We start from the raw sequence: 17,577 nt of genomic DNA, 5'->3' as shown, positions 1-17,577 counted from the left end.
CTTAACAAGTTATATACCCTGAGCAGCACAGTAACACAGTGGTTAGCACTGTTGCTTCACAGCTCCAGGGTCCCAGGTTCGATTTCCGGCTTGGGTCACTGTCTGTGCGGAGTCTGCACGTTCTCCCCGCGTCAGCGTGGGTTTCCTCCGGGCGCTCCGGTTTCCTCCCACAAGTCCCGATAGACGTGCTTCTTAGGTAAATTGGACATTGTGAATTCTCCCTCTGTTCACCGAATAGTCACCGAACAGGTTGGGGAGTGTCAACTAGGGGATTTTCATAGTTACTTCATTGCAGTGTTAATTTCAGCCTACTTAGGGTTAATGGTGGCAGAGAAGAAAACATGCCTGTACGGACAACTCAGGTTTTTGGGTGGAATTTGACTTTAATTCTGAAGTCTTGACTTGAAGCACCAAATTCATAACCCCTGACCGTGCTGTGTGACTTCTGGTTTGCTTCTTCATCTATTCTGCGGTTACAGGAGTGTTATCTACTTGCCCGAAGTAGAAAATATTTCCACACAAACTATTTATTAACGAACTATTTGGAAATGGAAGCTGGGGGAGTCCATCTGCGTTTCCATGAAGGTTTGACTGATGATAATTGATTGTGTGTGTGTGTGTGTGTGTGTGTATGTGTGTGTGTGTGCTGACGTGAACCATGCCCACCTCTCTATTCTGCTCTCTGCCCGTAATAGAATCCTGCTGTGAGCTACAATAATCAGTGTTAGTGGACAATGGTCCGTCACATGTAATGAATCACTTTTCCTCCCAGACAGGAATTGGTAGAACTATTTTATTGCTTTCGGCCTTATTCAAGGTCCACAACGTGAAGGCTAACAGCTTCTCCTCACTCGTAGACATTAGGTAGGAAACCACCACCCCAACCCCACAGGGCTTCACTTGTCAGTTCCACGGGGAAATTGGGATAAAAATGTGTCAGGAGTTCTGAATTGAGTAGCGCCTCTTTGGCTTGCACAAAATCTCTCTCACTATGGTCCCCCTATTTCCACTTTTCATTTTGACACAGTAGATTGTACAAGGATTTCAGAATAGTTGTTAGATTAGGGACAAACCTTCTGTCGTAATTTAATAAATCGAAGAGTGATCGAAGTTGGATGTCATTTTGAGATCTGGGTGCCTCGCTAATGGATTTGACTTTCCAAGGCGACTTCTGCAGTTCCTTGGCGTCAATGACATGACCCCAGATATTCAGTTGAAGATTGAAAAAATTCTCATTTTTCTTTTCGGATTTTTAATCCATAATTTTCTAATCTCTGGAGTGTGGCATGCAGGTTGCGAAGATGTTCTTCCTCCTTCTTCCCAGTAAACAAGATAGCATCCAGATAACACCAGACTTCTCAAATCCACTTAAGATTTGGTCCATTGGGACAATGGACTGAAGTGATGCCAAATTGTCAACTTTTGCATCAATTACTGTTGTGAACCCTGATTCATATTCATTTGAAGATGTGCTTGACTGAGATCGATTTTACTGAAGTGTTGAACCTCCAGCCAACCCATCGAATAGGTCAATCAGGGTTAGAGGGAACTGCTCTGCACAAAGTAAAGGATTAATAGGGACTTTAAAATTGCCACAAATGAGTACAGATCCGTCTTTGTTCATCATGGATGCGCTTGACTTCGCCCAGTCTCTCATGTTAATGGGTTCAAGGATTCCCATTCTGACCAGCCGTTCCAATTCCACCTCTACCTTAGGTCTGATTGCGTAGGGCACTGACCTGGTAGCCTTTCAGCATCTCACCTGCATTTATTCCTTGATCTTCACTTTTCTGAGATATCCTTCATGCTTCCTAGCTCATCATCAAAGGCAATGCATGTTCCTTCAAGATTTTTGGCAGGCCTGGTTCGGAATCTGTCATTAGATTGAACTCGGCCAAAATCAATATGATCTTTTCCAGCCAAGTTCTTCCCAATAGTCCCGGATAATTTCCTTTGACTATGTGCAAGGACAGACCTTCCGTCTCTCCATTTAATTGCACCGTTATATCAATATGACTTCTCAACGGAACCACTTCTCCAGTGTAGATTTCTGACACCATTTTCAAGGGTTGCAGAGCTATTCTTGATAAACCATCTCTGGCAGCAGTGAGGCAGCTGCCCCAGTGTCCACCTCCGTCTTCACCAGCTGTAATGAAGTGACCCAATGCCGGTTTGTTGCACCAGTAATAATTAGTAGATTTAATGAGTAGACAAATTAGTAGTTTGTCTTTGGACTGTGAATTGAGTTCCTTCTCACGTTCTTCTCGTACCACATGGACAACTTTTTCCTTCATCCAGTTTGCCATTTGTTTTAGTTGACTCTTGCTTCCTGCAACGTTTGCCTGAGGCTTGTTTCTTTTTCCAACAAGTGTGTGCAATGCGGTCGTTTCTGCCACAGTTTCTGACGTGCTGTCTTTGCACCAACAGTTTGGTGCCCGGTTTATGTACACCGATGGCAAGTGCGGGTCTGTGTTTGTGTTCGACTTTCGGCCGACATCTTGTGAATTCTTGTGCTTGGTCTCAACTGTTGAGCTTCTTTGCTAATTCCATGGATTTGGCACTTCCAAAGCTTTATTTAAGGTCAGGTTGTTTTGGGTTAACAATCGCTTTTGAAGAGCTTTGCTCCTTGCGCCACAGACTGATCTGTCTCTGATGGTGTCGTTTAACACATCCCCGAATTCGCAGTGCTCGGCCAGTCTTTTTAGGGAAGCTACAAACTGTGTAATCAATTCTCCGTCATCTTGGTTGAGCTTCTGACCTATCCCTTTCTGCGATGACTAAAGGTTTTGCTGAATCGTGACCCTGCAAAATGTCCACTATTCGGATGTTATTGCGCCTGGCTTTTCCGGCTCTACCAGATTCCTAAGGCAGTTAAATGTACAGCCCCCATTATTCTCAGGAATGTTGGGACTTTTATATCTGCCGCTATCTTATTAGATTGGACAAAATAGTCGAATCATTCAGTATGTGAGCTCCATCACTGTATTCTCATACAACGGCGCCAAAAGCTCCCCCCATTTTGATGGGTGGCGCAGTAGCACAGTGGTTATCACTATTGCTCAACAGTGCCAGGGTCCCAGGTTCGATTCCCGGCTTGGGTCACTGTCTGTGCGGAGTCTGCACGTTCTCCCCGTGTCTGCGTGGGTTTCCTCCGGGTGCTCCGGTTTCCTCCCACAAGTCGCGAAAGACGTGCTGTTAGGTGAACTGGACATTCTGAATTCTCCCTCTGTGTACCCGAACAGGCGCCGGAATGTAGCGACTAGGGGATTTCCACAGTAACTTCATTACAGTGTTAATGTACGCCTACTTGTGACAATAATAAAGATTTTTTTTTTTTTAAATTAATTTAAAGTACCCAATTCATTTTTTCCAATTAAGGGGTAATTTAGCGTGGCCAATCCACCTACTCTGCACATTTTTGGGTTGTGGGGGCGAAACCCACGCAGACACGGGGAGAATGTGCAAACTCCACACGGACAGTGACCCAGAGCCGGGATTGAACCTGGGACCTCGGCGCCGTGAGGCAACAGGGCTAACCCACTGCGCCACCGTGCTGCCCATAAAGATTATTATTTAGATGTTAACACTACAGGCTGCGATACTAGGCTGACGATTTGACTGTGCAAATGGCCAATGACATCATCTCAGACACTATGGATACACAAATGAGAGCACCTTCCAACCCCATGACCTTTACCATCTAGAAGGACAAGAGCAGCAGACACATGGGAACCCCGCAAGTTGCCTCCAAACCATACAACCTCGTGACTTATTAAACATACCACCATTCCTTCACTGTCACTGGATCAAAATCCTAGTTTTCCATCCCAAACAGCACTGTGGGTGTACCTACACCACATGGGCTGCAGCAGTTCAAGAAGGCAGCTCACCACCACCTTCTCAAGGGCAATTAAGGATGGGCAATAAATACTGTCCTCACCAGCGTCGCCCACATCCCACGGGTTAATTTTTTAAAAAGATGTCACAATTTACTGACGCTAGCGATTTTTAGATTCAGCACAGGTTGTCAAAGCGGCGCAGTAATTATGTTCTGAATTTGAGTCTTTGGATTGCCAATCCCCAAACACAATCAGCATTCCATATCAACCAATCAGATTTGGAGTCTTTCACTGATTCTGTCCTGCCCGAATTTGTTGGTTATTAATTTCCGGACTTGGGTTCTGATTTCTTTTCCCCCCCCCTCTGTTCTGGTTTAACTCTGCTTCGTTTCCCACAGGATGTTCCTGTTTTGTTTCAGGCATCAACGGCGCCCCCTGAGAATGGACGAAACCTGTGAGTCAGTTATATCGTACCAGCGCTCTTGTCTTTCAGTGAGGTAGCCTCAATTTGTTTCACTCCCGGCGTATCTTGGGGAGGTGTCCCGTCTTGTTGGTGTTCACTGGCCCACTTGCTCCGCCACTTGCTGGCCACGTGATAGGCTAGTGAGGTCGAATGTCACGGTCTATTCACCAATCAGGACACGGCCTCCTCAAGTGAGGCATCATGTGACATGTGACATGCGCTCGGATTGATCAAGTGACAGGCGACATGTGACCCCACTCTTCCTGCGCCAAATCCGGGGAACTGCCCTGTGGCTTCCCACTCGTTCACATGAAGGTTGTCATCACATTTTGAAGATATTATTCTTCAGTCACACCCCTCGTTGCTGTCAGTCTCTAACTGCCACTTCAGAATGGTCCCTGTTTCTGCAACCCATTAAACGTGGTCTGTGTTATATTCCTTGTCTTGTACCCCAAGACAGCCAAAGCTGTAGTGTTGATAAAGAACATAAAACTATGGGCGCGATTCTCCCAGACAGGGAGAAATCGTAAGGCTGGCGTCAAATCCGGGCGGGTTTGACGCCAGCCTCCTCCTCCCCGACCGGGAACCGATTCTGGTTCTAGCATGCTGCGGCCGTGAACTCCGGCATCGCGGGCTTAACGAATTTCGTTAAGCCCGCTTGCCAGAGTTTGCGCCGGCTGACGCGCCACATGACGTCAGCCGCGCATGCGCGGATTGGAAGACTCCAACCCGCGCATGCGCGGATGATGTCATCGCGCATTTGCGCGAAACCCGCGCGCGGGCCGGGATGCCCCTCAGCCGCCCCGCGAAGTGATACAGCGGGGCGGCGGAAGGACAAAGAGTGCGCGGGAAACGGACCCGCTGCCCGCGATCGGTGCCCACCGATCGCGGGCCCATGGCACCCTTGGCACGGCCGTGGTACTGCCGTGCCAATCGGTGCCATGGTTTTAAAAATCGGGACTTTACGGCCGTTTTTACGAACGGCCAGACCAGGTGTGTTTGCCGTTCGTAAAAACAGCCGTAAAGGGCTTGGACTTCGGCCCATCGGCCAGCTGAGAATCGCTGCTGGCCGTAAAAAAACGGCGGCAGCGATTAGTGTCGGGAGTTGTGTGTGGGGAGGGGGAGAATAGCGGGAGGGCGTCAGACTAGCGTGGCCGTAAAATTTTACGAACCCCGCTATTCTCCGCACCGTCGTGAGTGCGGAGAATTGCGCCCTATATGTTTAAATCAAAACTAATTTATTTTACACTACTTAACTTGATTTGGCTCACACGCTCTACTGAGTAACAGTTAACAAACAATAATACTGAATCTGTGATACGGTAATTAATAATCTCTCTAATATGGCAGCACGATAGCATTGTGGATAGCACAATTGCTTCACAGCTCCAGGGTCCCAGGTTCGATTCCGGCTTGGGTCACTGTCTGTGCGGAGTCTGCACATCCTCCCCGTGTGTGCGTGGGTTTCCTGCGGGTGCTCCGGTTTCCTCCCACAGTCCAAAGATGTGCAGGTTAGGTGGATTGGCCATGATAAATTGCCCTTAGTGTCCAAAATTGCCCTTAGTGTTGGGTGGGGTTACTGGGTTATGGGGATACGGTGGAGGTGTTGACCTTGGGTAGGGTGCTCTTTCCAAGAGCTGGTGCAGACTCGATGGGCCGAATGGCCTCCTTCTGCACTGTAAATTATATGATAATCTATGTAATCTAAACTCTAACAACCTCACACTATCCTTCTACATCAAATTCTCCATCAGCTTCTTTCAGCATGCCTAGAGACGCAGCCTTTTATAAGATCACTCAGTGATGCCATCTAGTGTTAATGTACATGAACATCATCTTATTAACCCTTTACTATAATTGGACTATACATATCATTACAGTCTGTTTGCCCAACCATCTGGTATCTGACAGATTCCACGCGGAAGCATCCGCTCATTTGACAAACAGGATTTGGTGCTGCAGGTTTCCATGGAAACAGTTCAATGATCATAGTCAAGGAGCCAACACATGGTCCTCCGAAACCTAGCTGCAGTTTAGCATTCCTGGGTGACCATGGCTTATAGCTGAACATGGTTCCCTAAAGGATCCCTGGTGAGTTGAATCTCAGCTTCGAGCCAGTTCGCTGAACTTGCGGAGCCACTAGGCCGTGGGGTCCGTTTACCCGCTCCAGAGACCTGAGCACATGGCCCAGGATGGACTCCCAATGTCAGCGCTGAAGGAGTGCTGCACTGCCAGAAGGGCCATCTTTCAGATGGAAAGTTGAACCAAAGTTCCATCTGCCCTCTTGGGCTGGCATAACTGATCACATGGTCATGATGGGATGAAGAACAGGGGAGTTCTTTCAGGGGTTTTAAGGCCAATATTGATTTGTCAATTAATAATAATAATCTTTATTAATGTCACAAGAAGGCCTACATTGACACTGCAATGAAGTTATTGTGACAATCCCCTTTCCGATCACTAAAAAACGTTACCATGGCGTGGGGAGCACGGTAGCACAGTGGTTAGCACTGTTGCTTCACAGCGCCGGCGAGCCCGGTTTGATTCCCGGCTTGGATCACTGCCTGTGTAGAGTCTGCATGTTCCCCCGTGCCCGCATGGGTTTCTTCCGGGTGCTCCGGTTTCCTCCCACAAGTCCCAAAAGACGTGCTTGTTCGGTGAATTGGACATTCTGAATCCTCAGTGTACCCGAACAGGCGCCGGAATGTGGCGACTAGGGGCTTTTCACAGTAACTTCATTGCAGTGTTAATGTAAGCCTACTTGTGGCACTAATAAAGATTAAAAAGCAGATTGTTTTATTTATTCTTTTGTGGGATGTGGGCGTTGCAGGTTGGGCCAACATGTATTGCCTGCCAATGATTGCCCTTGAACACAGTTGGTTGCCACACTATCACAGAGGGCAATGGCGTGGCAATTTCTCTGGCTTCGGAGTCAACCAGCACACTGGGCTAAATCGTTGGCTTTTAAAGCAGACCAAGGCAGGCCAGCAACACGGGTTCAATTCCCGTACCAGCCTCCCTGAACAGGCGCTGGAATGTGGCGACTAGGGGCTTTTCACAGTAACTTCATTGAAGCCTACTCATGACAATAAGCAATTTTCATTTAATTTCATTGCTGTGGGTCTGGAGTCACATGTCGGCCTCACCAGGTAAGAATGGCAGATTTCCTTCCCCAAAGGAACAAGATGGGTTTAATCTATCTGGTCAACATTCTGATCCCAGACATAGCTGCAGTCTAGCATTCCTGGGTGACCATGGTTTATAGCTGAACATGGTTTAGTGGCTAGGGCTTGGCAGAAACTCCAATATTTTATATTATTTGTAAGACTGTGAGGATAGGACACCTCACTCCAGGAGTGGTTTCGCAAATAGGGATGTGGTTTATAAAAACAAACATTCTTTCCAACACTGTCTTAAAATAATTCTTGCCTGACAGCAGATAATTGCTTACAAATACCCCTTAAACAATACTACTCAATACAGTGAATAAATATCCTTAACTGCTATCTTTATTCCCACTTAAACAACAAGAAAAAAACTAATCTCAGCTCTCAATCCAATATAACTACCAATGGCGCATAGGAATACTTGCTTCACAGAGTTGTTCTTTGAGAAAAAGAAATCTCTTAACGTGGCTTTAAAGACAAGATCTGACTCCTGTCAGACCCATGCAGAAACTCTGGCGGTATACCTTCGGAATCTGTTTCTCGGCTTGTTTCAGTTCCCCCTGGTGACAGAGAAACTGGGAGAATTGATTTGCTGAGAGTTTCCAGCATTTTCTGATTCTATTTCAGATTTCCTGCACCTGCGGCGTTTTGCTTTAGCGAGAGACATGTAAGTTCTGTATATTGTATTTTTGTTTTCTAGAAATGGCCGGGAGGTACCAGAGAAACACAAAGGAAAATCAGCTGTCCCTGTAAACCGATTAGCTTCAGCTACTGCGAAGAAGACCAAGAAAGGAAGGAGAAGGTCAAAGGCAGGACCACACCAGAGGTCAATCGACCAATCAGAATTAAGAGATCCTCTCAGTAAATCTCTGACCCCACCATCATGTGATCCTCCATCATCCTCTTTCCCAACTGACCAGGACAAACTGACCAATGGTGATGACAAGGTGAAAGATGACCAATCAGACTCCCAAGAAAAGGGTCAGATGACTGCTCCCAAGGCAGTATGGGGTGTGGTTCAAAACGCAAAACTAAAGCCAGGTATCAGCTGATATTCTTTCAAATTAAATAATCATTCATGTGCAGAAGAGAATGTCATGCATCCCTCAGACATTCCCTTCCCGATCTCCATAACATCCTCCAATCCTACAACCCTCCGAGATGCTGCACTCCTGGGCCTGGATTCTGCGAGCCCCCGCGGAGAATCGACACCAATCGCGCTGGTGCGGTCGCCGTGGTGCCGGTCAGGGGCATTGAAAGCGGCCCCCGCGGCGATTCTGTGCGCTTGATGGGCCGAGTGCCCGCTGAGTTCCGCTGAGTCCCACCTGCATCGTTTGCGTATGGTCCCACCCGGCGGGACCTCAGCTGGGGGGCGCGGGGGGAAGCCGACTCCAGGGAGGCCCTCCACAGTGGCCAGGCCAGCGATCGGGGCAACCGATCGGCAGGCGCACTCATTCCGGGAGGGGGGGCCCTATGTTCCTCCATGCCGGGGTCCTGTAAGGCTCCGCCATATTGCCCGGGGGGCCGGTGCGGAGACGGCCATGGCGCGCATGTGCGGACCTGCGCTGCCCGTGTAGGGCTGGCTTTCAGCGCCGGAGCAGCGCACAGCATTCCGGCACCATTCTAGCCCCCGAGGAAGGGCTGAATGACTGGGCCTGGAGGCCCGTTGACGGCAGAGTCGCTTGCACCGGTTTTGATGCCGGCATCAACACTTGGCCGGGATATCAGAGAATCCCGCCCCAGGTCCGGGCTCTTGTGCTTCCCTGATTTTAATCACCCCGCCAGCTACGTAAGAACTAAGAGCAGGAATAGGCTATTGTATAGTTGCAGCAACTCTTCCCTACTTTTATACTCTATCCCTTTAGCTATTAGGGCTAAAATTCCATTAGCCTTCCTTATTAACTGTTGTACCTGCACGCTAATTTTCTGTGATTCATGTACAAGGACGTCCAGACCCTTCTGCACCGGAGCACTCTGACATTTCTCTCCGTTTAGATAAGTTGCCATTTTTCCAACCAAAATGGATAACCTCACACTTATCCATGTTAAATTCCACCTGCCAAATTTTGGCCCACTCACCTAACCTATCTATATCCATTCAGGGGCAGCACGGTAGCATAGTGGTTAGCATCAATGCTTCACAGCTCCAGGGTCCCAGGTTCGGTTCCCGGCTGGGTCACTGTCTGTGCGGAGTCTGCACGTCCTCTGCGTGGGTTTCCTCCGGGTGCTCCGGTTTCCTCCCACAGTCCAAAGATGTGCGTGTTAGGTGGATTGGCCATGCTAAATTGCCCGTAGTGTCCTAAAAAGTAAGGTTAAGGGGGAAGTTGTTGGGTTGTGGGTATAGGTTGGATATGTGAGTTTGAGTAGGGTGATCATTGCTCGGCACAACATCGAGGGCCGAAGGGCCTGTTCTGTGCTGTACTGTTCTAAATTCTAAATTCTAAATTAGTAAATTTCTTATTTCCTCATTGCAACTTACTATCCCACCTATTTTTGTGTTATCTGCATATTTGGCTGTAGTACCATCTACCCCTACATCCCAGTGATTAATATATGCCGTAAATAGTTGGGGCCTGAGGACCGAGCCCTGTGGCATCCCCACTAGTTACATCTTGCCAACCAGAAAAAGACGCGTTTATCCCGACTCTCTGCCTTCTGTTGGTTAGCCAGTCTTCCATCCAAGCTAATAAATTACCCCTAACCCCATATCTTGCGTATTAACCTTCTATGCGCCACCTTATCAAATGCCTTTCGGAAGTCTAGATCAACTACATCTACAGCATCCCCATTTTCCACTTGGCTTGTTACATATTTGAAGTACTCCAGCAAATAATTCAAACATGATTTACCTTTCAAAAACTATACTGACTCTGATGGATTGCATTTTCACTTTTCAAATGTCCTGATGTTACTTCCTTAATAATGAATTGTGACAATTTCCCAACAACAGATGTTAAACTAATTGGTCTGTAATTTCCTACATTCTGCCTCCCTCCCTTTTTGCACATGTCACATTAGCAATTTTCCAATCCACTGGAACCTTCTCCGTGTCCAGGGGATTGGAATATTATAACCAATGGATCCACTTTCTCCACTGCCACTTCCTTTAACACTAGGATGTAGCCCATCAGGCCCTGGAGACTTGTCTGCCTTCAATCTCAATCATTTGTTTAGTACTGATTCCCTATTGACAATGATTGTTCTAAGTTCCTCCCTTTCTTTTACCTCTGCATTACCTGTCATTATTGGGATGGTACTAGTGTCTTCCACCGTGAAAACTGAGGTGAAATATTGATTTAGCACCTCCGCCATTTCTGTGTTTCCCCACTATTAACTCCCCAGTCTAATCTTCCAAGGGACCAATATTAAGACCATAAGACCATAAGACATAGGAGTGGAAGTAAGGCCATTCGGCCCATCGAGTCCACTCCGCCATTCAATCATGGCTGATGGGCATTTCAACTCCACCTCCCAGCATTCTCCCCATAGCCCTTAATTCCTCGCGACATCAAGAATTTATCTATCTCTGCCTTGAAGCCATTTAGCGTCCCGGCCTCCACTGCACTCTGCGGCAATGAATTCCACAGGCCCACCACTCTCTGGCTGAAGAAATGTCTCCGCATTTCTGTTTTGAATTTACCCCCTCTAATTCTAAGGCTGTGCCCACGGGTCCTCGACTCCTCGCCTAACGGAAACAGTTTCTTTGCGTCCATCCTTTCTAAGCCATGTATTATCTTGTAAGTTTCTATTAGATCTCCCCTTAACCTTCTGAACTCCAATGAATACAATCCCAGGAACGCCAGCCGTTCCTCATATGCTAGACCCGCCATTCCAGGGATCATCCGTGTGAATCTCCGCTGGACACGCTCCAGTGCCAGTATGTCCTTCCTGAGATGTGGGGCCCAAAACTGGACACAGTACTCCAAATGGGGCCTAACCAGAGCCTTATAAAGGCTCAGTAGCACATCGCTGCTTTTATATTCCAACCCTCTTGAGATAAATTTACTATTCACTTTAGCTACTCTTTCTCTTTTATATACATATAGGAACTTTTGCCATCCCATCTTAGATTTTGCGCTACTTTTCTTTCATAATTGACTGTTGCTTTTTATATTACTTTTACGGAACCCTTTGTTGAGCATTAAAAGTTTCCCAGTCTTCCACCCAGCCACTGGCCTTTGCAATATGGTATGGCTTAGGTTTTGTCTTTATATTATCTGAAACTTCCTTGCTTAGTCATGGATTTTTTTACGATGACTAATCAATCTTTCTTCCTCCCTGGAGTACGTTTTAGTTGGAATAATTGAGTATCTCTTTAAACAAATGCCACTGCAAAACCTGTCCTCAAGTTGACGTAATTACCTTTGTCTAACTCCAGAATGTAAGGGCGCGATTCTCCCGAGTCACGAAGACTCAGGAAGCTGGCGTCAAAAACGGGCAGGTTTGACGCCAGCCTCCGCCCCCCCCCGACCGGGAACCAATTCTGCTCCCCGGTCGGGGCTAGCATCGCGCGGCCGTGAACTCCGGCATAGCGGGCTAAGCCCGCTAGCCAGAGTTAGCGACGGCTGACGCGTCAGATGATGTCAGCCGTGCATGCGCGGATTGGACGACTCCAACCCGCGTATGCGCGGATGACATCATCACGCATATGTGTGAAACCCGCGCATGCGCGGGCCGGTATGCCCCTCAGCCGCCCCGCGAATGGATACAGCGGGGCGGCGGAGGGAGAAAGAGTGCGCGGGGTAAGTACCCGCTGCCCACGATCGGTGCCCACCGATCGCAGGCCCATGGCACCCTTGGCATGGCCGTGGTACTGCCGTGCCAATCGGTGCCATGGTTCCCCAGATCGGGACTTTACGGCCGTTTTTACGAACGGTCAGACCAGGTGTGTTTTACGTTCATAAAAACGGTCGTAAAGGCCTTGGAAATCGGCCCATCGGCCAGGGGTGAATCGCTGCTCACCCTAAAAAAACGGCGGGCAGCGATTCGTGTCGGGAGGCGGGCGTGGGGGGGGGGGGGGGAGAATAGCAGGAGGGCGTCGGACCAGCGTGGCCGTAAAAATTTACGCCGCCCGCTATTCTCCGCCCCGTCGTGAGTACGGAGAATCGCGCCCTAAGTTTCTCCAGTTTATTGCACTCAAACTGAATCTGACATTCAGTCATGCGATGATCACTCTTCCCGAGAGGATCCTTAACTACGTGGTCATTAATTAATCCCTCCTCATTACACAATACCAAATCCAGAATAACCTGCTCCCTGGCTGGTTTCTTCAGAAATATATCAGTGATTTGGCCTCTACAGCTTTCTGTGGTCGAGAATTCCACAGGTTTTCCACACTCTGAGTGAAGAGGTTTTGTTCACCTCAGTTCTAAATGGGCTACTCCATATCCTGAGGCAATGGCCTCTTTATCAGTGCCTCCCCAGCCAGATAACATCCCTGCATCCAGTCTGTTCAGCTCTGTCAACATTTTACACTTTTCAATTAGATCCCCTCTCAATGTTCTAAACTCCAGTGACTACAGGTTGAATTGACCCAATCTCACCTCATAGAATCATAGAATTTACAGTGCAGAAGGAGGCCTTTCGGCCCATCGACTCTGCACCAGCTCTTGGAAAGAGCACCCTACCCAAGGTCAACACCTCCACCCTATCCCCATAACCTAGTAACCCCACCCAACACTAAGGGCAATTTTTGACACTAAGGGCAATTTATCATGGCCAATCCACCCAACCTGCACATCTTTGGACGGTGGGAGGAAACCGGAGCACCCGGAGGAAACCCACGCAGACACGGGGAGAACGTGCAGACTCCGCACAGACAGTGACCCAAGCCGGAATCGAACCTGGGATCCTGGAGCTGTGAAGCAATTGTGCTAACCACTATGCTACCGTGCTGCCCAGGTCATAACACCTGTCAGACCAGAAATATGTCTGGTGAATCTTCAGTGTACTCCCTCCACGGCAAGTATATCCTTTCCTAGATAACGAAACCAAAACTGCGCACAATACTCTAGGTGCGCTCTCACCGAGGGCCTGTTCATCTACTGAGACATCACTGCTCCTGTACTCCGGTTCTCTCGCAATGAAATGAAAAAAATGAAAATCGCTTATTGTCATGAGTAGGCTTCAATGAAGTTACTGTGAAAAGCCCCTAGTCGCCACATTCCGGCACCTGTCCGAGGAGGCTGGTACGGGAATCGAACCGTGCTGCTGGCCTGCTTTAAAAGCCAGCGATTTAGCTCAGTGAGCTAAACCAGCCCAACATGAAGGCCAACATACCATTATGCATGCTTTCTTTCAGTGACTGGTGTACAAGAACACCCAGGTCCCTTTGTCTGTCAATATTTTACAATCTATCACCATTTAATTAATACTCTGCCATTCTGTTTGACTATCTGAAGTGGATAACTTGACATTTATCCATGTTATAATGTATCTGCCACTCACTCAGCTTAGCTAATCAGATTGAAGCCTCTTAATATCCTCCTCATGACTTACCTTCCCACCATGTTTTGTGTCATCAGCATACCTAGAAATTAATACGTTTGACTCCCTCATCCAAATCATTGATGTATATTGTGAACAGCTGGAGCCCAAACAAGCTGGGGTACTGCATAACCCAAATAGTCACTGCCTCCCACTTTGAAAATTCGCCATTTGTTCCACCAGCTATCTCCGTATTTCAATGGTGTGAGTGATAATCCCTCCTTGACCAAATCTACATAAGGCTCAATTTCAGTCTTTCTAACGGTTTTATTTCAGATCAGAAGGATTCACATCTCAGTACGGTGTCAGGATTCCTCGATGTAGAATTGACTAGATGTCACAATCAGAGCTTCAGAGACCATGAGGTAAGGTTGGCCGTGTGACCCCTCAACCCTGCTGAGACAGACCAGTCAAGCTGGGAGTTTGTAAAAGAGCAGCTTGGATTTGACTGAACTAATCGCACATTTGTTCGCACACAATGCTCATTCCTCACAACATTTATTAACATTTATTTGCCTTCAACTCTGTCCATATGGTCCCATCAAACACCCCCAGGACAGGAGCAGCACGGGTTAGATACAGAGTCAAGCTCCCTCTACACTGTCCCCATCAAACACTCACAGGACAGGTACAGCACAGGGTTAGATACAAAGTAATGCTCCCTCTACGCTGTCCCCATCAAACACTCCCAGGACAGGTACAGCACGGGGTTAGATACAGAGTAAATCTCCCTCCACACTGTCCCCATCAAACACTCCCAGCACAGGTACAGCACGGGGTTAGATACAGAGTAAAGCTCCCTCTACACTGTCCCCATCAAATACTCTCAGGACAGGAACAGCACGGGGTTAGATACAGAGTAAAGCTCCCTCTACACTGTCCCCATCAAATACTCTCAGGACAGGAACAGCATGGGGTTAGATGCAGCGGGCGACGATTTCACTCCAAATCGCAAATCTCCGTCGCCTCGACAGTGGCGTCACTTACAGTAAACACAGATTGCATATCATTAGCGGGCCCGACCCGGTATTCTCTGGGACCTCCGCGATTCTCCTCCTCCAACGGGCCGAATTCCCGAAGGCGCAGTTCAGTTGTGCTTTTAAAATCATGAAACAAGCGTGGCGGCTGCTGAGGTGGGGGGGGGGGGGGGGGGGGGGGAGTGGGTACGGAAAGTGCCCAACATCACCATGTGTGCTGACTGTTGTACTGCTGGCCGGAGAACCTCTGCCAGGTCTGGGGAGGGGGAATAGCTGGAGGTGGCCAGGAGGTGGGTGTGGACGGGCATGGAGACCCATTGTCGCAGCCAGCAGAGGCAGCTGGAAAAAATGGATAGGAATAATGGATAGTCTGTCATACAGGGCAGGATTGGATAGGGAATAATGGGTGGTCTGTCATACAGGGCAGGACTGGATAGGGAATATTGGATGGTTTGTAATATAGGGCAGCATTGGATAGGGAATAATGGATGGTCTGTCATACAGGGCACGATTGGATAGGGAATATTGGATGGTTTGTAATATAGGGCAGCATTGGATAGGGAATAATGGATGGTTTGTAGTATAGGGCAGCATTGGATAGGGAATATTGGGTGGTTTGTAATATAGGGCAGGAATCAATAGTATAGGTTCAAACCCCAGATATTACATAGAATTAAGGTGACTCTATTACCAAAAGTGAAAACGGGGACTCCATGAGGTAACAATACCCCACAACACGAGGAGATGCGAGGTGATGCATTTTGGAAGATCAAATTCAAGAGCGGACTATATGGTCAATGGAAGGGTCCTGGGGAAAATTGATGTACAGAGAGATCTGGGAGTTCAGTTCCATTGTACCCTGAAGGTGGCAACGCAGGTCGATAGAGTGGTCAAGAAGGCATACAGCATGCTTGCCTTCATTGGACGGGGTATTGAATACAAGAGTCGGCAGGTCATGTTACAGTTGTATAGGACTTTGGTTAGGCCACATTTGGAATACTGCGTGCAGTTCTGGTCACCACATCACTAGAAGGATGTGGATGCTTTGGAGAGGGTGCAGAGGAGGTTCACCAGGATGTTGCCTGGTATGGAGGGTGCTAGCTATGAAAAAAGGTTGAGTAGATTAGGATTGTTTTCATTGGAAAGATGGAGGTTGAGGGGAGGCCTGATTGAGGTCTACAAAATTATGAGAGGTATGGACAGGGTGGATAGCAACAAACTTTTTCCAAGAGTGGGGGTGTCAGTTACAAGGGGTCACGATTTCAAAGTGAGAGGGGGAAAGTTTAAGGGAGATGTGCGTGGAAAGTTTTTTACGCAGAGGGTGGTGGGTGCCTGGAACGCTTTACCAGCGGAGGTGGTGGAGGCGGGCATGATAGCATCATTTAAGAGGCATCTAGACGGGTATATGAACGGGCGGGGACAGAGGGAAGTAGACCTTGGAAAATAGGAGACAGGTTTAGATAAAGGATCTGGATCGGTACAGGCTGGGAGGGCCGAAGGGCCTGTTCCTGTGCTGTAATTTTCTTTGTTCTTTGTTCTTTGTTCACTGCGCAGCTCCTGAGGTGTAACAACTCCTCAAGCAAGTGAAATGGCTTCAAATCAGTAAATAATTTCTCCCTTTCAAAGCACTTCCCATCGAGGAAACTGCATCCCGTGGATAGCAACAAGTCGGACAAGCTGCTCCTGTCTTCCTGCTGCCCATTTTCTACCCACCTCATGTGTTATTCGAAATGTAATGTTGCGACATGTCTAGGGTGCGTGAGCAAACCTAACTTCAATTCAAACTCATTTTGCTCCTGCAGAATGAATAGCAAAACTGGAAACTCGGACATTTGAACCATTTTGAGGAAATTGTTAGGACCCTGGGATGTTAAAAGTGAGAAACCCGTGACACCTCGTCACCCTCGAAATAACTCACAGCACGGAACCAGGCCATTCAGCCCATATCTCTCCCTCAATGTCAGGAAATCTAAGGAGCTGGTCATTGATTTCAGGAAGCAAAGTATTGTACACACCCCTATCTGGATCAACGGAGCCGAGGTGGAGATGGTGACAGCTTCAAATTCCTAGGTGTGCACATCACGAACAATCTGTCCTGGTCCACCCACGTCGACGCTACAACCAAGAAGGCACAACAGTGTCTACACTTCCTCAGGAAACTAAGGAAATTCGGCATTTTCACACTGTCTCTTACCAACTTTAACAGGTGCACCATAGAAAGCATCATATCTGGCTGCATCACATCCTGGTATGGCAACTGCTCGGCCCAGGACCGCAAGGAACTTCAGAGAGTCGTGAATACCGCCCAGTCCATCACACGAACCTGCCTCCCATCCATTGACTCTACATCTCTCGCTGCCTGGGGAAAGCGGGCAGCATAATCAAAGACCCCTCCCACCCGGCTTACTCACTCTTCCAACTTCTTCCATCGAGCAGGAGATACAGAAGTCTGAGAACACGCACTAACAGACTCAAAAACAGTTTCTTCCCCGCTGACTCCTGAATGACCCTCTTATGGACTGATCTAATCTCTTCTCTACTGAGTAATACTACACTCCTGTATGCTTCACCCATGCCAATGTCTATGTATTTACATTGTGTATTTTATGTTTGACCTATTATAGAACATAGAACATAGAACAGTA

The 17,577-nt window shown here is 47.9% G+C and overlaps 1 protein-coding gene across 1 annotated transcript in view; it reads left to right on the top strand.

Moving 5' to 3' along the window:
* Positions 1–17,189, top strand: part of LOC119976533 — a 43,328-nt gene extending 26,139 nt beyond the window's left edge. The window contains exons 9-12 of the mRNA XM_038817097.1: positions 4,238–4,293; positions 8,170–8,510; positions 14,232–14,320; positions 16,559–17,189. Of these exons, the coding sequence (XP_038673025.1) occupies positions 4,238–4,293; positions 8,170–8,510; positions 14,232–14,320; positions 16,559–16,768 (696 nt within the window). The 3' untranslated portion in view covers positions 16,769–17,189. The remainder of the gene's footprint in view (positions 1–4,237; positions 4,294–8,169; positions 8,511–14,231; positions 14,321–16,558) is intronic.
* Positions 17,190–17,577: the final 388 nt, after the last annotated feature.

The sequence above is a fragment of the Scyliorhinus canicula genome, chromosome 13 (genome assembly GCF_902713615.1).
Source record: "Scyliorhinus canicula chromosome 13, sScyCan1.1, whole genome shotgun sequence".
Lineage (NCBI taxonomy): Eukaryota > Metazoa > Chordata > Chondrichthyes > Carcharhiniformes > Scyliorhinidae > Scyliorhinus > Scyliorhinus canicula.
Note: the sequence above shows the minus strand (reverse complement) of the source record. Positions and strands in the feature narration are given on the sequence as shown.